The 17,753-nt window shown below is 46.5% G+C and overlaps 1 protein-coding gene across 1 annotated transcript; it reads right to left on the bottom strand.

Moving 5' to 3' along the window:
• LOC115388399 (arf-GAP with GTPase, ANK repeat and PH domain-containing protein 1-like) lies at positions 1 to 15,750 on the bottom strand. Its single transcript, XM_030091524.1, has 21 exons — positions 15,596 to 15,750; positions 13,802 to 15,016; positions 8,613 to 8,671; positions 7,931 to 8,018; positions 7,720 to 7,805; positions 7,503 to 7,644; positions 7,280 to 7,414; positions 6,894 to 7,015; positions 6,581 to 6,739; positions 6,000 to 6,083; positions 5,644 to 5,748; positions 5,421 to 5,568; positions 4,236 to 4,364; positions 4,006 to 4,143; positions 3,716 to 3,775; positions 3,397 to 3,548; positions 2,912 to 3,002; positions 1,394 to 1,616; positions 1,001 to 1,304; positions 283 to 578; positions 1 to 231 (listed from the first exon to the last, which is right to left on the bottom strand). The coding sequence occupies exons 2-20, from the start codon at positions 14,940 to 14,942 to the stop codon at positions 297 to 299; spliced, it is 3,648 nt and encodes a 1,215-aa protein (XP_029947384.1). The 5' UTR covers positions 14,943 to 15,016; positions 15,596 to 15,750; the 3' UTR covers positions 1 to 231; positions 283 to 296.
• Between the last annotated feature and the right edge of the window lie 2,003 nt (positions 15,751 to 17,753).

Below are 17,753 nucleotides of genomic sequence, written 5' to 3'. Positions count from 1 at the left end.
CAGAGGCATTCGGCTGTCACGTGTCTCATCGTTCACCATCGCGTGAAAAGCGCAGACAGAAAATCTTCTCTTCATGTTTTGGTTGAATCACTTTCAGTATTTTTTTTTTTTTGACAAACTCACACACCCGCCTTCAAAAGCCAATATGGCTCTATGAGTCTGACGCTACGTTTTCTCTATCCAGGGCAGTATGAGGGTAAAGCCACAAGCTCACACACACTCACACACACACACACACACACACACACACACACACACACACACACTCGAGCTCACAGTACTACACCATGTTTCATTTAAGACACAGCCCTCCTGGAGGTGCTGTAAGTCAAGCTGGTGCCGCCGCTCTTGTGCGTGATCTTGAGCGTGGTGGCGACAGTCAGACTGGGCGCCATGGCGGCGGGGAAAGCGGACGTCGTGGCCGCCGCGAAGCCGACCGTGGTGGCGACGGGCGGGGGCAGTTCGTTGGGGCAGCCGTGCTGAAGCAGGATGTCGACGCACTCCTGGCTGCCGGCGGCGTGAGCCAGAGCCAGCGCCGTCTGGCCGTGAGCGTCTCGGTACCGAACGTCACAGCCGTACTGCGGACAGAGATGAGAGCGTGTGATTACTGCATACAGAAGTTAGGTTTTAAAGCAATTTCTCTTTTGTACTTCATCATTCAGCTGAAGGAAAAAAAAATGAGTAGGTCCATCAATTCTTTAAAAAAAAGGTTTTAAAGCTCTCCTTAAAATGATCTCATCAAGGTTCGTCCTTCGCAAAGACAGAACACCTTCGGACGACGTCTGCTGACTCGGCTGTTTGCACAACTTCTGTTCTCTGGGCGATTAATTACTCAGAGGTCACCGCCGTGCCGCGTGAGCGCGACTCTCCGTGACCCCGCTGAAGATTACGACAGGTTGAGTCACTTCACGCCTTGTCGATTCTCCGCCTTGACGGCAGAAACAATTCAGTGCTGTTTTTCTGGTGAAAAGGATCGGAACGCACGTGAGGAGCGGCTCACCCAGACGAGCAGCTGCGTCATCACCACGTCGGCCTGCTGGCAGGCGGCGTGCAGGGCGGAGGCGGGCAGCCGCAGCGCCAGCAGCGACCTGGAGGAGAGCGCCAGGCTGAGGGGGGCGTTGATGTCCTCCTTGGTGCAGTGGGCCAGAAGGAGCAGCAGCTTGGGGAGGTTGTGCTCCATCACCGCCAGCAGGAGGCGGCCGGACAGAGTGAGGTCCGGACCCTCGCTCGGGGTGGGAGGAGGCAGCGGCGCCACGAACAGCTTCAGCTCGTACTTGGCCCGTATCCACGACTCCCGCTCCTCCCTGGACGAGCGGCAGAAGCAGGGAGGGTGAGTCGTGAAGACGGTCGCTCTTCACTCAGACACATGAGGAATACTCTCAGGAGTCTTTACCGTGAGGCGTCCGGCGCTGGTTTGCGGTGGCCCATGGTGCGCGCCTCCCAGATACTGTTCACCATGTGGTTTCCGATGGCGCTGAGGACCAGGGTGAGCTCCCGGGGCAGGTCGTCCAGGGCCAGGGAGCGCACCCTCGACAGGTGGGTCCCCAGGTTCCTGTGGATGCCCGAACACTCGATACAGATGAGCGCCCCCAGGTTCAGACTGGCCCAGGTCGGATCTGCAATAAGGATTTCAACCATTTCAGACGGTCACGTGCACGTTTCTGAAAGTGAGATCCACTTTGGACGAGTTCTGAAGCATGTGCTCGGCTGTCCAATCAGCGGCCGGCGTACAAAGTAATATTAGACCCTGGAAGCCAGATCCTTCGCTGTGTGCCAAGGTTTAAACCGTACTCAACATAATAATTTCTCTTTGGTGGGTAAATGTCCAAAAAAACAAAGATTTATTAGTATGCGTTACGTGGAAACACTCAGACAAGTGAAGATATTCGCAAGGCCTTCATAATTGGCTCATTTACCTTGTAATTTCCTTTATAACAATAAAGCAGCTGCTTTGGGGCTTTTTTTGTGTGGGATTCATAATCACAAACAAGGTCCAAGAACTGCATTAAAACTAAAATCCAGTATAGAATTTAAATAATGACTCAGGCCAGGATGTGAAAGAGCTTTGGATTATGTTTTTACTTTAATGATGAGAAGACTGCAAAAGTAGCATCAAGTCATCTGAAATATCAATAATGAAATCATTAAACAGGCAGAAAAACAAAGTGTATGATAACGTTCTCCTCTTTTTTTCAGTTGTCTTTGCACCATTTGTATAAATAACGATTTGACGCTGTCCGGACGGGTTAAGACTCAAAAAGCTTATTTCAGACGAGTGGCACACTCACTCTGTTCGGAGAGTTTTCCCTTGTGCGCGAATTTCAAATTATTCACCTTCAAAATGAGAAATTTGCATTCAAACAATAATATTTATTCTGTTTCCTGAATTAACATCAAGCAATTCATGCCTAAATCTGCACCATAAACTCTGGCCGATCCTGTTCGGAGTGACCTTGTATTTGCTCCACGTAACAATAGATTTTACTTCTTTTGTGAATTTTCTCTTCATAAAGTTTTTGCTTTATATAATCTCTTTTTTATGTCTTTTTTAATCGCCTTGGTTCAATGCATTCCCTTTATTTCCTTGCGAAGCACTGTGAATTGCCTTGCCTTGAATAAACCTGCCTTGCCTGATAAAGCTGCAGGAACTTTGGGTGTTTCAGTAACTGGACCTGGGGTCAACATGTAGTTTTAGGGTTACATTTCGCTTCAGAAAAGTCCTCAGTCATGTGATTCTCTTTTTAAAATGTTGCTGAAGCTCCTCCATCTTCACAATCCGGTCGTCCTCTTAAGCCTCAGCCACACAGCACGGAGACGACTTATTATGAAACCAGTGAAATAATTTGAAAATAGGACGGAAAAATTCATCCAGCACGAGGATCTATTGGATCAACCGCAGGGCTTTACTCACTCGGCGCGTCGCAGTCGACACAGAAGTTGTTGCCCTTTGCGTTCCGGATGGCCTGCAGAGCGACTGCCTCGCTCTGGCTGTTCTTGCGCGTCTGTGAGAAACAGGGTAAATTGTCACAATAAATTAGACACCGGCGAACTCGCTCCCCATGACAAGAGCTCTGTTTTCACTGCCTTTATTACTGATGCGATCAGAGCGGGTCCCAGATCTCAGCGTGGAAAAGCAGCTGTGGATGTGAACAATCATTAAAGCGGCTTCACGGGAGGCTTCACACACATCAAAAAGGTGAGGATAAAAATATGTGCTTGTTTTGTTTCACTCATTGTTTGTCAGAGCGAAAATAGAGCCTGTTTTTGCTTTCAGGGAAAGTGCAGACATGCTTATGTTGCTCCACTCGCCGGTGACTGTACGTGAAATTGCGCTTTGTGAAAAAAGGAGCGCTCGGTGTGCGGAGGATGACTCAGAAAGCTTCTGTTGTCTCTTGCCTTGTTTTTGCTGCTCTCGCACAGCTGCAGGCTGGCCAGGATCTGGCTCTCGATGGCCTGGACCCAGGAGTCCCTCTCCTCCACGCTCTGGGCTTCAAAGTGCCACGTCTGGCCGGTGCTCGACACGATCAGGAAGTCAAAGTTATCCTCGTCTGATGCAGGGAGACACGAGCAGAGATGTGAAACGGGCCGTTTTGAACCGGTCGGATTTTCAACCCGCTGGTCAAGTGGAAAGCTTTGAGAGGTAGATTGTCCTTTCTTTTTTTATTTTTTGAACTAGGGGTTAGGGTTAGGTATGGATTGAAAAAAGCAGCATTACCTGTCTTGCTTACGTTTCTTAAGCTACCAAAGCTCTTTAGTTTCCACATTTTGCGCTTGGCTGCAGGAAGAAACCCCAGAGGCGGGACAAAGACAGAAGAGAATGAAGATCATAAATACTGCATTAGAAGCTTTAAAAACTCTTCAACTGAAAGCTCAGATTATTTTTTTCAGACAAGCAATATGATGTTAAAAAGAGTTTAACAATAATTGTATTTATCATTACGGGAATGCTGAACAAAGATTATAAAAGCATCTTATAGTTAGTTTGGATTTTTTTTTTTAATTCACCGTCTGCTTGGCCAATGGCAGCGTCTCCTTTCTGGTTCATGCTCTTCTTCCTGCGATGTTTCTTCCGATCAGTCACTGGGGAGGAAGAGCCGACGTCTTTCGTGGAGGAGGAGCTCGACACTCCTTCGACTGCAGAGTCTAGAAACAGAGGCCGGGAAAGCACATCTTCACTAACTCACAAGTTTCTTTGTTTTAGCTGAATACAAGAAAAGAATCCCTCCTGTACTCACCCACACTCTGAGCGTGATTAGGGAGAGCTGACGGACGCCCCTGCGGCCCCCTGCCGCCCCTCAGGAACAGCGCGCCGCCCAGTCCCTCCATCTCCTCCACCTGCAGGAGGCCGCTCGCACCCATAGGAGCTACAGAGACGAACCACCAATATCTGAGCATCAGTTTGCATGATCAACAATAAATAAATAAAGGCATTTAAAAGTGCCACATGTAAAATTAATCGTTTCAAAATGATCTGCACCCTCGCTTGTTAAATGTACAGCAACATTAAAAATTGTGTTTTGCACATTTCAGCTGCAGCATTATACCACTTCCAAAGCAGGAAGGCTTTAAAGAAGAACTGAAAATGATAACCACATAATCAATCTCATTGGCGCCGTTTGTGAAAAACAAGGACACTGTAAAAAAAAAAAAAAAAAAAAGTTTAAAAACCAAAAGTGAATCAAAAATGTTCCGATTTTTAAGTTTTGGTTCACTGAATATCCATGAGTCCCTAAGCAGGAGCTAAGACTCCGAAATGAAATGTAATTGCACATAATCTGAATTTTAATTGAGTGGGATAGAGTGGACTTCGATGATTTTAAGATCATTTCCATCCATCAAAACATGTCTGGAGGGACATTTATGAAATTTTGAACAGCTATTTGAGCATAAATGGAAATGGAAATTTATTTCACACTGTCTTTTAATGCTTAAAAAAAAAACCTGCAGAGGTTTTCTATTACACTGCTATAAGTTTTCTCACACAGACTTGACCTCCACCTTCAAAATCGTCTTTAAATCCAACAGGGGGTAAACAAACTTTAGAAATGATTGTTTTTTTACGTTTAAAAAAACAGCCTGCAGGTTTTTTCACTTCACCTGATTCAAAGCTACATCAGAATTTCATATATAAGAACAACAGTCGACATTTCAAATCAGGATTTTCCTACCAGATGACAGAGCGGCCACCAACTGTTACCGCTGAGCAAAAAAAAAAAAACCTCGGCAGCTGAAGCGATGACAGCCTCTTCACAGGTACATGTCTGTACGTTGACATTTCTATGTAAGAAGCTTTTTAAACTAAAAGATAAAAAACGATGCTCTTATTTTTTTCTTCTTCTTTTTTTTTTTTTTCTTTTTTGCCTGTTTCAAGTTTACAAATGCAGAAAACTTTTTTTTTTTTTTTTTTTTTTGTCCTTCACCCTCGGATCCTGGCGCGTCTTTGGCCCGCCCGTTGAGCCCCGCTGGAGGTCCGCAGGCGGGTACGGCACGAGGCGGCCGCTTCCCCGGCACCTTCACCGTCACTCGCAGCAGGTCCATCTCCTTCCCCGGCGCGTTCAGCATGTAGTCCTGCAGAGAGAGACATCAGCCCGTGCCGCCAGCGGCGTTCCTGAGCGGGCGTGAACGCTTCGCGCGCTGACTCACGTTGACGCTGGAGTGGTAGGACAGTATGCCGTCGTTGGACAGGGTGACATACTTCTTCTTCCACTCTTTGTTGAGCGAGTTGCCGCTGCGCTTCAGCAAGATGCCCTGGTGGAGGTGACAAAACCCGAGAGTGAGAATTTACTGCCGGTGTCTGGTGTGTGCTCGCTTTCACACGTTTTCGGCAGCGTAATGACTCCTGGCTGCCAAAAAGACGCCCACCGCCGATTCATCGGGCCGATATGGGAGATAACGTCTCTTCATCGGTCCTCGAGAGAAAGCCGGCGACGAATCGTCTGTCGATGGTTCGCCAAATACATCCTGTCACGTCTGTGCATCGGGTAAAATCTCGTCCCTACCTGTTTAATGGGGATGGAGCGTCCGCTGCCCAAATCACCCTTGTAGTCTGCACTCCTTCGGTTTGAGTCGCTGCCTCTCCGGCCCTGAGGGGAAGAGGAGAGAGTGATGACTGCACCGGGGCAAGAAACGCATATATTCAGAAAAGGAGGCTCCACATCACTGTCTTGTGGCAAAATTCTACTTATAAGTCAGAGTGTAAGTCTGATTTTGTTTTGTTTTTTAGCAACAGCTTGACTGTTTCTGTTAACCCAGACAGATTCTGACAACAGACAAAGCAGACGGATATTCTGCAAAGTAAAAACCTGCTTAATGAACAACAACTACGCTCTATATTCTGAATCAAATGTGACCAATGGAAAATATACTTCAATCTAGAAAAATTTGAAACAACATTTTTCAAAGTTACACAATGACTATTGAGGACTGGAGTTTGGCGTCTTTCATTGTCTCTGTCAAGGTTCTCACAATCTCTAATTAACATCTGACCTTAAAAATTGTGGGGTTTCTGTTAAAAAAGAGAAGAACAGTATGAAAACAAATGGTGTGAAGGCACACTTAGACCTTGCAGTGTCGCAATTACCGCAAATCTCGATGTGCGTCGCCGGACACTGCGGACCGACCCGGGTGTGCCACTGTCCTGCTTCTCCCCTCTCGCCGTCCTGCCGATCTCTTTATGACTGATGACGGGAGTGGAGGGAAGTGATGAGGAGTAATCGCTGCTCTGACCCCCGTTACTCGCCTGATGAGAGAAAAGAGCCGCGGCGGCGGAGAGGAGAGGAGAGGAGGGATGAAACGAGGAGGAGGATCAGATCAGCCGGGGTGACGCAATGCACATGCGCTGCCTTTAGAAACAGACAGAGAGCTGATCAGGAACAAGACTGTGGGAGCTTCACCTGTCCTGGAAAGATGCCGGACACCGGCGTGGAGCCGCCGGAGTGGCTCGGGGAGTTGGGGAGGGATTTACAGGTGGCCAAAAGAGCAGCTTGTTTCTTGGCTGCCATGATCTTCTGAGCAGCTGCGGGATAAAGCACAAAGATTAGACATTAATGAGAGATGGAAGTGATGAAAACTTCACCAAAAAAATGCAATTGCACAACAAAAAAGCTCTTTGTGTTTCATTGTGTTGGATGGATTTTGTGTAACAGGCTTTCAGATAAACTCAAAGAAAGTTCAAATGTAAAAATCTGTCAAAAGCATTAGGTTTCCTTTTCAGACATTTGTGTTTTATCACTTTAAATAATTCACCCGTCATGTACTGCAGCTGTGAAAGCTCGCTCACCGTCAGTGAAGACCCTGTTGACATTGAGGCCGTACGTTGCGCAGGTCTCATAGTAAGTGCAGCGCCGCACGTCCGAGCAGAGCTGTCTGGCCCGGGCGTCGTCTATTACTCTGGGGTTGGTGCTGCTGATCTTATCTGAGGAAACACAAACAGCACAAGTGCAGGAGGAGCTTCGCTCAGCAAACATGGAATCGGAAACGCGCACCGAGCGTCAGACTCTCACCCTGAGTGCCGACCACGACGAAGGGGATCTCGGTGATGGGCCGGTGGATGGCGAGCTGGTGGTAGATTTTGTAAACCTCTTGGAAGCTGGACTCATTCTCCAGGCTGAAGACCAGAATGACGGCGTCCACCCAGGCCGCAAACTGAGGAGGAGGGAGGAGAGCGGCCGTCGGGACGCTGCTGGAGAACCGGCTGAACGTCCGCGAGACAAAACCCACCTGAGCTCCGGGGAGTTCGGTTTCCTCTCTGATCAGCAGCAGGTGGCTCTGCCCGTCAACCAGGACCTCCTTGATGTACTGCCGTCCTGGAGGAGACGGACGACATTATTATTAGTGGAAAAAAAAAAAATCCTCAATCGTCTGAATTAAGACTGCCGGATAATAATTCACGTCCGTGCAAGTGTAGAAGAGGAGGAGGAGATAAACTGACCCTCTGCGTTCTCCAGTGGCAGGTAACTCCCCGTCAGGTGTCTGTGAACCAGAGCGGACTTTCCACTGCACAGACCTCCCAGAACGCCCTGAATCACAGAAACAGACACGAGGAGACACTCGTTTAGTCACAAAGTCTGCTCTCGGGTTGCCATGGCGATAAAGCGGCGTCCTCCACTCTGAAAGAGACGGGATTCGATGAGTCATGTCTCCCCACGTTTGACATTTGAGCGCATTGTTTCTTACTCAGCGGCAGATTTACTACGATTTGCTTGCTGGAAGTCACGAAACATTTTTTGAGACAATAACACGGAGACATGTTGAAACTTGAAGAAATGCTGGGGGACGTCTGAGAATATCTCAGCACATTTTCTCTGTGTCAGCTCCAGTAGCTACATTCCCCACACCTCTGCGTGGTTCAGAACAAACAGCTTCCTCAAGTCATGAAATGATCTGCTAAAGATGAAATATTCACATGTATTCATTGTTTTTTAAAAGTATTATAACAAATACAAGAGAGGCCACTGTCCTTGTCTTTCTGTTTTGTTTTAATGTTCTTTGGTGAATTATCTGCAGAATTTAAAGAGATCTTGGTTTTGTAAGGTTGCTACCTCGGCCGGGCCTCACTTGTAAAAGCAATTTGTAATCTCGGTGGGATTTCCTGATAAAATAAAGGTGCTCACCAGGTGAAGCTCCTGGACCGGCTGGCTCATGGTCCACTCCTGACTGCTGGTGCACGCAGCTGAAGGGGAAAACACAGGAAAGGAAACTGTTTCTTGACGGAAAGTAAAAACAGAGGAGGCACAGATACGCAATCAGTTGATGTGACAGTGGCAAATGTTTAATGAGAGCCTTTGGATGAGGCCGTTAACAATATTCCCACTGTCGCACCACTTGGACTCTGGGCTCAGGTCTCTGTGCCGCAATGTCTCTACAAAACGGTGCGATCTCCACTAAATACTATTAACCTAGCTGCTACTTTGCTTGAAAAATTAAGCTAATGTCTTTTTTTTTGTTGTAGTTTTTAAACTTGGCAAGTCATCCTGAGAGCTGGATTGGACCTTCTGGCACTGCTGCCGATCGTTTGACAGGCCTATGAAGAGAGCGATGGAGGAAACGCTCTTTAAGGATGAGATCTGGAAAGCTTCCCCATTTCCCCTTTTAGTATTCCAACACATCGCTGATCTGACAGTTTAACAATTTAAAAAAAAAAATGTCTGTCATGTTAAAATTGAGAAACAAAGATGTCTTCCCTCTAGTGAAAAACAAAACATAAACCTTTATTAAGATGACTCAGCTTGTTACAGGAAGCTTTAAGCTGCGAGCGCAGACCCAAATCTCAGAGAGCAGGAGACGTCTAACAAAGAGCTAACTTCTCCTGCAATGTTGGCCAAACTTAAAAGAAAAAACTCGGTCTCAAATGTCTAAAAGAAGTATCGCCGACCGCCATCCGAGTTTGGCTCGACTGCCTGTGGACTCAGCACAGCGAGAAGCGTCTGACCGTCCGAGCCCAGAGATTCAGGGACGCCGCAGCCCCCCCCCCCCGGGCGCCACCACCACAAAAATTCAATCAGGCGTACAAATGTTCGAGCCTACACGAGTTAGAGAGCGTGTTAGATATATTTAGTTTACCCTAACATTGTCAAGCCCATCACTTCCTTTTTCGCCGCTCATTGTGGTTTTCCTGTGAAAATCCATCTTAACAACGCTTTTATTCAGCCTTGAAGACTGGAAGCAAAAAAAGGAAGGGGGGAAAAAGAAAAAAGATGGATTCATCCAGCTGTGGTGAGATAATTCATTTCCCTGTTCCCTGTGCAAGCTTCCCTCATTTCATGAATTTTATAGGAGTTGGTGTCAACTGGAACAAGACAGACTGAGCCACCGGGCGCTCGCAGCATCATGGAGATGAAACCTGCTTCAAGTGACTCCTGAAAGACGACGATTTGCATCAGAGCGGCAAGCAACCTAAAATAAAAAAAAAAAAAATAGCTTTTCATAACCAGCAAAGGAGCCTTGGATCATACCTGTACAGAAGCCAGCTTTTCTTTTTTCTGGATTATTTTTGTGGGATTACATGTCATTGTTTGAAGCGGCGCCAGAGCACCAGTGTGTGTCATCAGACTTTATAGCTTCTGGAATAATCCTCTAAACGGGGAAAACTGCACGAGGGACCAGCCGAGTTACGGCACTGGTAATTGTTCTTGTGAAAAAAGAAAAAAAAAAAAAACTTAAATCTTCAAGGCTGCAAACTGAAACCCAACGCAGTGATGAAGATGAGATGTGAATTATCCACAGAGAGGTTTGGATCACTAATGTGAAACATTATTTGTATCAGATAGAGAAGAAATGGCTCTTTGAGAAATGATAGGCATTAATTGAAGTGACTCATCTTGTTAGAGAACAGCTTTTTTTCCCCTTTGTGAAGTCAAGGCAGATGTCAGCCTCGCAGATCCTTGCATACTAATTCTTCTGTCACTTCTTTATGGCCTTTAAATTACAGCCAAGCTTTACTGTAGCTAAGTGCCTATTAGCTAACAGCTCTCTACAGAAAAATGCTTTAATTTAAACAAATGAAAACAAAGGAGCTCCTGGCAAAAATTTGATTTTTTCCCAAATCTTCCTTTTCATTTAATTACAATTTATGTAATTGTATGTTAAAACAAAAAAAAATGCTGCATTTCTGTTGACGTTCTGACTTTGCAGAGCCCGGATGGAGAAAAATGTCATGATGTATAGTGCCAGGATGATGAATGGCAGTGTGACGATGGGAGAATATTTTAACTTCGTTGGGTAACCATGATCATCATGTCTGTTTCAGTTCCCAGTGCAGAGAGTGTCTACCACACCGGGCTTGATGCTAATGAACTTAAATAAGATTTTGCAGAGAGGATAAATCACTTTAACAGAGCCACAGACAGCAAGGTCGGTTAGATTCTTAGCATGGGAGTTACAGTACCACGAGAACTGTTAAACTGCATTATTAATATTATTCTCATTATTATTACTCCGACTGCTCTGCAGCTCATGCTCTAATTCAACTGAGGTGTTTTTTTTTTCCCCAAACTTGACAAAAAAATATAAATCGCATGTCTTTGGCTCTAAACTCAGCCGTAATGATTCTTTTTCTGAGAGTAAAATATGACAAAATTCCCTGGTTTCATCTTTATTAAGGGCCAGGACAGTGAGACGAGGGGAATGAGACATATTTTCACCACTGTTGCAAAAATAAGGTTAAACATTTTAAATGAAAAAGAGAGCATCTCTTTTAAGGAATGATTCCCAGCATTCGATAATCTGCGATCCTCAAAAAATAACGTACGCCTTTGGTGCGTGTCTCTCTCCATTAATATGCATGGGAGTGGGTTACACGGTGCGAGTGTGTACAGATGTACATGGACGTAGAGACCGTATCACCAGAGAGACAGTGACACAGATACTGTTGCCGCTCGCACACACACACACCCTCACACACACACACACACAGAGGCAGAAGCTGTCAGGTCATGCTGCGCTGGGCGGAGCCGGAGCGGTGTCGACCTGGATCTCCGGGGACGCGGATTCTAACTTTAAACCCCCTCAACTCTCCCTCAGACCCATCTTTGGGCATTCCCCACGCCCACACGCTCCCCTCCATCAAGAGCGTCACACCGCAGACCAAATAGCATCTCTCACGGCTTGCTGTTGCCATGGCAACTCCATTTTCCAGAAGCCTCCAGCCCGGGTCTCTATACAATAAATGGTCTCTCATGGATACAGCGACGTGTGAGCGAGGCGGCGACACACGGCGTCCACCTGTGCAAACACGACACCCAAATAACGCCGCCGCCTGTTTGTGGCGTTATGTCGCTTGCTTACCAATATTTTCTGCCACAAAATTTGATCGTTAACGCTTCTCCGTCATCGGAACGCCGGCACTATGAGCTGTAATTGCAGGCTGCGTTGAATATGCTGCTCACAAACACTTACACACAATATAACACTGAGAAATGAATAGGCTCCATTCGAAGGCTGATTAACTCTATGCACAGAGCAGGAAGTAGCAGGTTCCCGCTCCCTTCACTCCGCCGATGAACACAGCCCTGTGTATCCCCAACCTTAATTATTCATGTCCCACTTACTCCTGACAAATTATTCAGAGCTCACTCCGATCCTACACTGTGTGTCAAAGATGATTTTCTTTAGAATATAATGACGATTAAAATTTGACAAAGTTGTGCCGCCTCCTTTATTTCAAAGAGAAGGAGCCTGAATTAGTCATGAAGTGGCTTTTTTGACGAGACCCGACTCATTTTATGTTTGTTGTAGTGCGACAGTTTGGGGAATTCCTCCAAACAGGGATCCAAATCATGGAGCGCGGCGGAGAAAGAAGAGAGAGATGAGAGATCACCGCCTTTTCACACACAGCAGCATCCCCGTCGGACTCTGCAGTCAAGCTTTAGCATGGCCTCATGATGAAGAACAATTTGTTCTAGATTTGAAAACATTGTCCTCAATGAAAATACCGTGAAATATCTGCTCATAACTGAGCTCTCGTGCCGGTAAGTTTGCTATATTTTTAATCCACTGCAACAACTTATTAATTTAACAGGGCTGGATGGAGGAAATCTCTTCTCTATCTGGTTTTAAATGGCCCAGAAAAATCTGGATGTACAAACTCTATCTCTGGTTACATGAAAGACATCAGTTTCTTGTTCATTAACATTTCAAAATAAACCAAAAAAACAACTGATATGCCTGAAACAGTGATTGTTTGGTATTTGTAGTTAAAAAAAATGCCTTCAGGTAGTGACTGATCATCTGAATTGTTCATAGTTTGTCCACAAATAACAGGGTTTTTTTTTTTTTTTCTGCTATTTGTCATCTCTTTTTCGCTAATAGTTGACTGAGTTGTGCAATAAACGCTGGATATTTTATCATAAACATGTAGCTTAACCTGAAAGACTGAATCAAACCTATGCTAATCAGGCATGTCTTGCTTTGTTTTGCCTTTCTGCAGCTCTTGATGGAAGAACATCAGAGAAATTTCTCTCTGCTCTAATCCGCCTTACCCTTCCAAGAAGCAGCATTTCATCACATCTGATTGTTATTGCACCCTCAGAATACATTGGGGGTTTTTTTGTTTTGTTTTGTTTTTGCTGCTATTATTAAGCCTTCACAACTGTTGCTTCAGATACACTGAGAACCTGAGAGAATAATATAAAAGTAGTACTTCTTCACCCTATCTCTCAAAGAAAAAAACTCTCTGGTGATTTTCCACCTTCGACTCCTTAGGTTATTAATTTATGCCACATACGAGAACATGCTGTTTCTTTCTTACCACGTCCTGCTTAAAATTTGCATTTTTTTTTTTTCATCAAACCACACAGAAGAACAACTACTTTCAAACTACAACCAATGCAACAAAACCCATTTTGCTTTGAGAGAGAAATACATTTTCGTCTTCTCATTAAGTGAATATCTTAACTGTGTGTAGTTTATGGAAATGACCCAAAATGAATTAAATGTTATAGTAAATTAATACATTATCAGCACGTTAGACTGGAAATAAGTGGGAGTTGATTATTTTCTGTTTTAGGTCCACACAACTCCAGAAAGGGCAATGTAAATGCCTGGGAATAAATACCCGATCCTCTTTAATCACATTTGACAAAATGATCTTCTTAAACGCTTAATTTAATAACCCGAGGGAGCACTGACTGGTGAAGCATAGCAACAGATACGCCAATAAATTCTGCCACTTTTGTAATGGAAAGCAGTTTTCCATCAGATACAGTTAGTCTGGCGTATTTTGCGACGTGTGTGCAGCTCGCTGCGACTTCAGACCCTCATTGTGTTGTCTCTGCAGAAGAAGAGAACAAATGTGTGAGTTTACCTTCCTCCTCACTGGAGCCCCGCTCCATAGCCGGGTAGAGGTGGGGCGGCGTGCTGACGCTGGGGGGCACAGGTGTACTTTTGGTAAAAATTCCACTGATGAACTTGAGCATCTTGCGGTCCCTGGGAGGAGCTCGCTGCATGGTCCCTCCCGGACCCTCCTTCCCCTTCTTCAGGTCCTCGGAGAGGCAGTGCAGGTCGCTGTTGTCCAGGGTGCGACTCGTGCCTTTCCTCTGAGGCCTGGACGCGTCGGCGACGGGAGGGGCGGGTAAGGAAACGGAGACGGCCTTAAACCTCTCGCCCTGAGGGCTCTCCCGGTTCATGATGCCCGAAAACCCTCCGCTCATGGGAGGCCCGGGCCGGATCAGCGTGCCCCGGCCGTCGCTGTCGGCCCAGGACGCTCTGTAAGGCCCCAGAGTTGTAGCTGCCATCAGCGGGGACTGGTCCCCGATGCGGTTGTCCCTTCGGTCCAGAGTCTTGGCGGAGTGGTACAGGCTGGCGCTGGCCTCCCGGAGCTCCCTCCAGCACGCGGCGTTGGCTCCCGTGTGGGACCGCATCAGGACCTCGGGCCGCTGGCTCATCTGCGGTGGGACGGAGAACGGGAGGCTGCACCGCGAGCGACTGTTCAAATCGGCCCCATTTTCGCCCTTCAGGAAGAGCACCGGCGGCTCGCGGTAGAGCTCCGTCTTTGGCCGCGAGGCCTCCGAGCGAGGGCCCTCTCGGCGCACAGTCCCCTCGGAGGTCGGCCCTCCGTACACTTTGACCATTTGCCTAATCGGCGCCTGCACAAAAGAAGCATCTTTGCTTTTTCCACCCGGTAGAGCGTCTTTTTGGAAGGCCTCCCTCCTCTCAGGCTTCCCTCTGCTTTCACCGGGGCTGCCATACTTGGTCTGCACCTGTTCCACTTCCTCCTCCGCTTGCGGGCTCTCCTTCCCCACCACCTCCACACACACAGGTCCTTCCTCCTTTTCGGGGGTGACGCGAAGCTCCTCCTTCTCCTCCTGCTTCTCGGGGCACCCTTCCCCCTCTGGAAGAGCCTCCGTCTGGTTCTCGGCTACATCGGCTGGCACGGCCTCAACCTTCACCAGAGTGAGGGAAATGAGGTAGGTGGTGCGTTTCTGCGGGTTGGCCGCGGTGCTCATTGGGACGGCGGACCTCAGCGCAGCGGCTCCTGATCTCTGACCTCAGCAGACCTGCACACCTCAGTCATGGCAAACTAGAACAAGGGAGAAGGATAAAATAACAAAAAAATAACAGATGAGGTTCAAATCAAACACAGACGCTGGATTAGCACCTCGCCTGGCTGCTACCAGGCTTGACAGGAAGCCCGGCTGCCCTCTGAAGCCATGGTGTGGATTTAATATTTCCAAAATGTATTCACTGATCTGACCCAGTGGTGAAACAAGTCTAGACTGTTTTTCTAATGCCTCCATTAATCCTCTCCTATGTCCACTGCTACTACTGCTCTTCACCACTTATTCATTCATAATCCTTCCCTCTCTGTGCTTCACTTTTCTTCCGAAACTCATCGATTCTGTACGAATCTGACAGGTAGACTCACACACACACACACACACACACACACACACACACACACACACACTAATATGAGAGGACATTTACATCCAGAGTAGATGTCTCAGCCTGAGATTTCAGTCGAGAATTATGCAACAGTCAATACATTCACTTGATCCATTTCTTGACTCGGACTAGAATTAATCCCGGCTGGATGAAGCCACCTTACTACAGAATGAGCCGTGGCTTTTTTTTTTCTTTTTTTTTCTCAAACCCATACCTTCATCTTCTTCCCAAAAAACATCCATTCAGGGCTTCGAGTGCGTTTGATTTGATTTATCCTGCCGTCAGATCGCCGTTCATATCAAACGGAACATCAAACAAGGCTGACAAAAAAGGGCTCCAGCTGATGAGTCCGAGAGAGAAAAAAAACAGGTGAAAGAAACCAGCGTGGAAAAAAAAAAAAAAAAAAACCCATCAAAATCCAAATCACTTGTCACGAAGCGTCTAGCAGCTGGAGCCTCCGTTCGACAATGTCATGCATAAAATTATGTATGCACGGTGCGAGGGTCACTGGGAGATGCTGAAGAACATCTGTTGTTATGTCTGAAGAAAAATGCCAGAAAACAGGTGAAGTAGCCACGTTCACGCAGCCCGAGCGTCGCTTTCCTGCGCCTGCATCCCTCCTCCGGAGAGCGGCTCCTCTCGGTCACTGCATCCTCTCCTCCGAGTGCCTCATCCAATTAGCAAGTCAATAAAATGTGTCTGTGAGGCAGAGGAAGCCCACCAGCTCTCCACGGCCCCTCCTCCTTTTTTCTTTTCTTTTTTTTTTTTTTTTTTTTTTTTCCTACCCCCCTCCTCCTCTTCTCTCAGCCTCAGAAGCCTTGCAGCTCCCCGCTAGCCCGCCGTCGGCCTGCCGCACAGCCAGCCCCGCGCTGGACGCAGCTCCTGGAACGGGCGGCTCTCCGCGAGGCGCCGCCGGTCCTCGCGCACGTTCGTCAGATCCTTATGTGTCGACACAACAAAAGAGGAGGAGGCGAGAAGAGCAGGAGGAGGAGGAGAGAGAGAGAGAGAGAGAGAGAGAAAAAACAAACCCCGAGCTCTGCTCCTGCCAGTGCATCTGCTCCGACTCCAGCTCCTCAGCATCCCCCCTTCCAGCGAGGAGCTGAGGATGCACGGGATGGATCAGTCTGGATGATTGATAAAGGGAATGCAACGGAGAAACGACAGGCAGATGTTAAAACGGAGGAAAATCTCAAGGCTTTGTGGAGGGAGGCTCAACAATCACTGAGTCATTGTGGGGGAAAAAAGAGAGAGAAAGCTGCAGATGTTTCCCAGTTTGATTAATAAATGCTTTACAACTGAGGAATAATGCAAAGGAAGAAAAAAATAGCGCATTGGATTTAAATATTGCGGAAAAAAATAGATACTCCTTCAGTTTTTAAACAGAAGTCACTGGTTTTCCTTCTTTCCTCATCATCATCCTGTCAGCATTTACAGAATGATTCAGAGGTTGAGTTAATCAGCTATTTTACAGCTCATACAGTTTCTTGACTCCTAATGGACCAATCGAAAACAAAAATTCACACCAAACTAAAAAAAAACACATCTGTCTAAATATCATGAGAGCACATTAAAATGCACAAAAAAATCCAGCAATACTTCAAATATACAGATTATAGTGCGGCAGTGTGAAGCCGCTGTATGTTTACAGTGCTTTTTGCATTGATTCGTAGCTTTTTGTTTGCTTTGAGCGTGACAGGAAATGATCAATTAGTCTGATGTGTGTACACAATAAATGAAGTAGCTGGTGAGTTACTTCTAGCAAACAGATTAAAAAGCAGGAGGACTCAATTAGGCTGGAAATGTGCAAAAAGAAAATCTTGTGACAACCATCTCTCCAGTTGTGTTTACTGACACACGCCCAGCGAGTGTTCAGACTTTGATATGAGATTCTTATAAAGTCACAACAGTCCAGTTTGTTCATTCAGCACTGAAACAACGCAAAGAAATTATGAAACTATCTAAAGGGAACTATGGATGTTCATTCATCATAGGAAGTGTGTGTTATTGGATTCAGATCATCTTCATACTATGAAAAAAATAATGTTACAGCTCTGGTTCTGTGTTTTGTTCGCCTTGTTTTTGTTTTGTTTTTGTTTTGTTTCATCCCCTCATGGTTAATTCTGTTTCAGATCTTCCATTACGGTTCTGGTTTTAACGATCTGAGTTCTTGTTTCACGTCAGGTTTGGTTTGTGTGGACGGGTGCCGTGCTGCTCCACTCCCGGCATGTTTATACGTACCGTCCTCATTCTGGTCAGCCGCCGGTCTGTCTCTCATATCTGAGTGTGCATTCGAGCCTTTAGGAGCCCAGCGGTGCCATTTGAGCCCTCCTGACCTTCACCTGCCCTTGTACTGTTTTTTGCTGCTTCGTGGA

Source organism: Salarias fasciatus, chromosome 5 (genome assembly GCF_902148845.1).
Source record: "Salarias fasciatus chromosome 5, fSalaFa1.1, whole genome shotgun sequence".
Taxonomy (NCBI): domain Eukaryota; kingdom Metazoa; phylum Chordata; class Actinopteri; order Blenniiformes; family Blenniidae; genus Salarias; species Salarias fasciatus.
Note: the sequence above shows the minus strand (reverse complement) of the source record. Positions and strands in the feature narration are given on the sequence as shown.

What these genes read in the sequence shown, in the direction of transcription:
- LOC115388399 (XM_030091524.1), bottom strand. Translation starts at nt 14,942, where the DNA reads ATGAGCACCGCGGCCAACCCGCAGAAACGCACCACCTACCTCATTTCC. An exon ending in GGGCTCCAGTGAGGAGGAAG is followed by an intron (nt 8,672 to 13,801) that starts GTAAACTCACAC and finishes TTTCCCCTTCAG; the next exon opens with CTGCGTGCACCAGCAGTCAG. An exon ending in GCGAGAGCAGCAAAAACAAG is followed by an intron (nt 3,003 to 3,396) that starts GCAAGAGACAAC and finishes TGTTTCTCACAG; the next exon opens with ACGCGCAAGAACAGCCAGAG.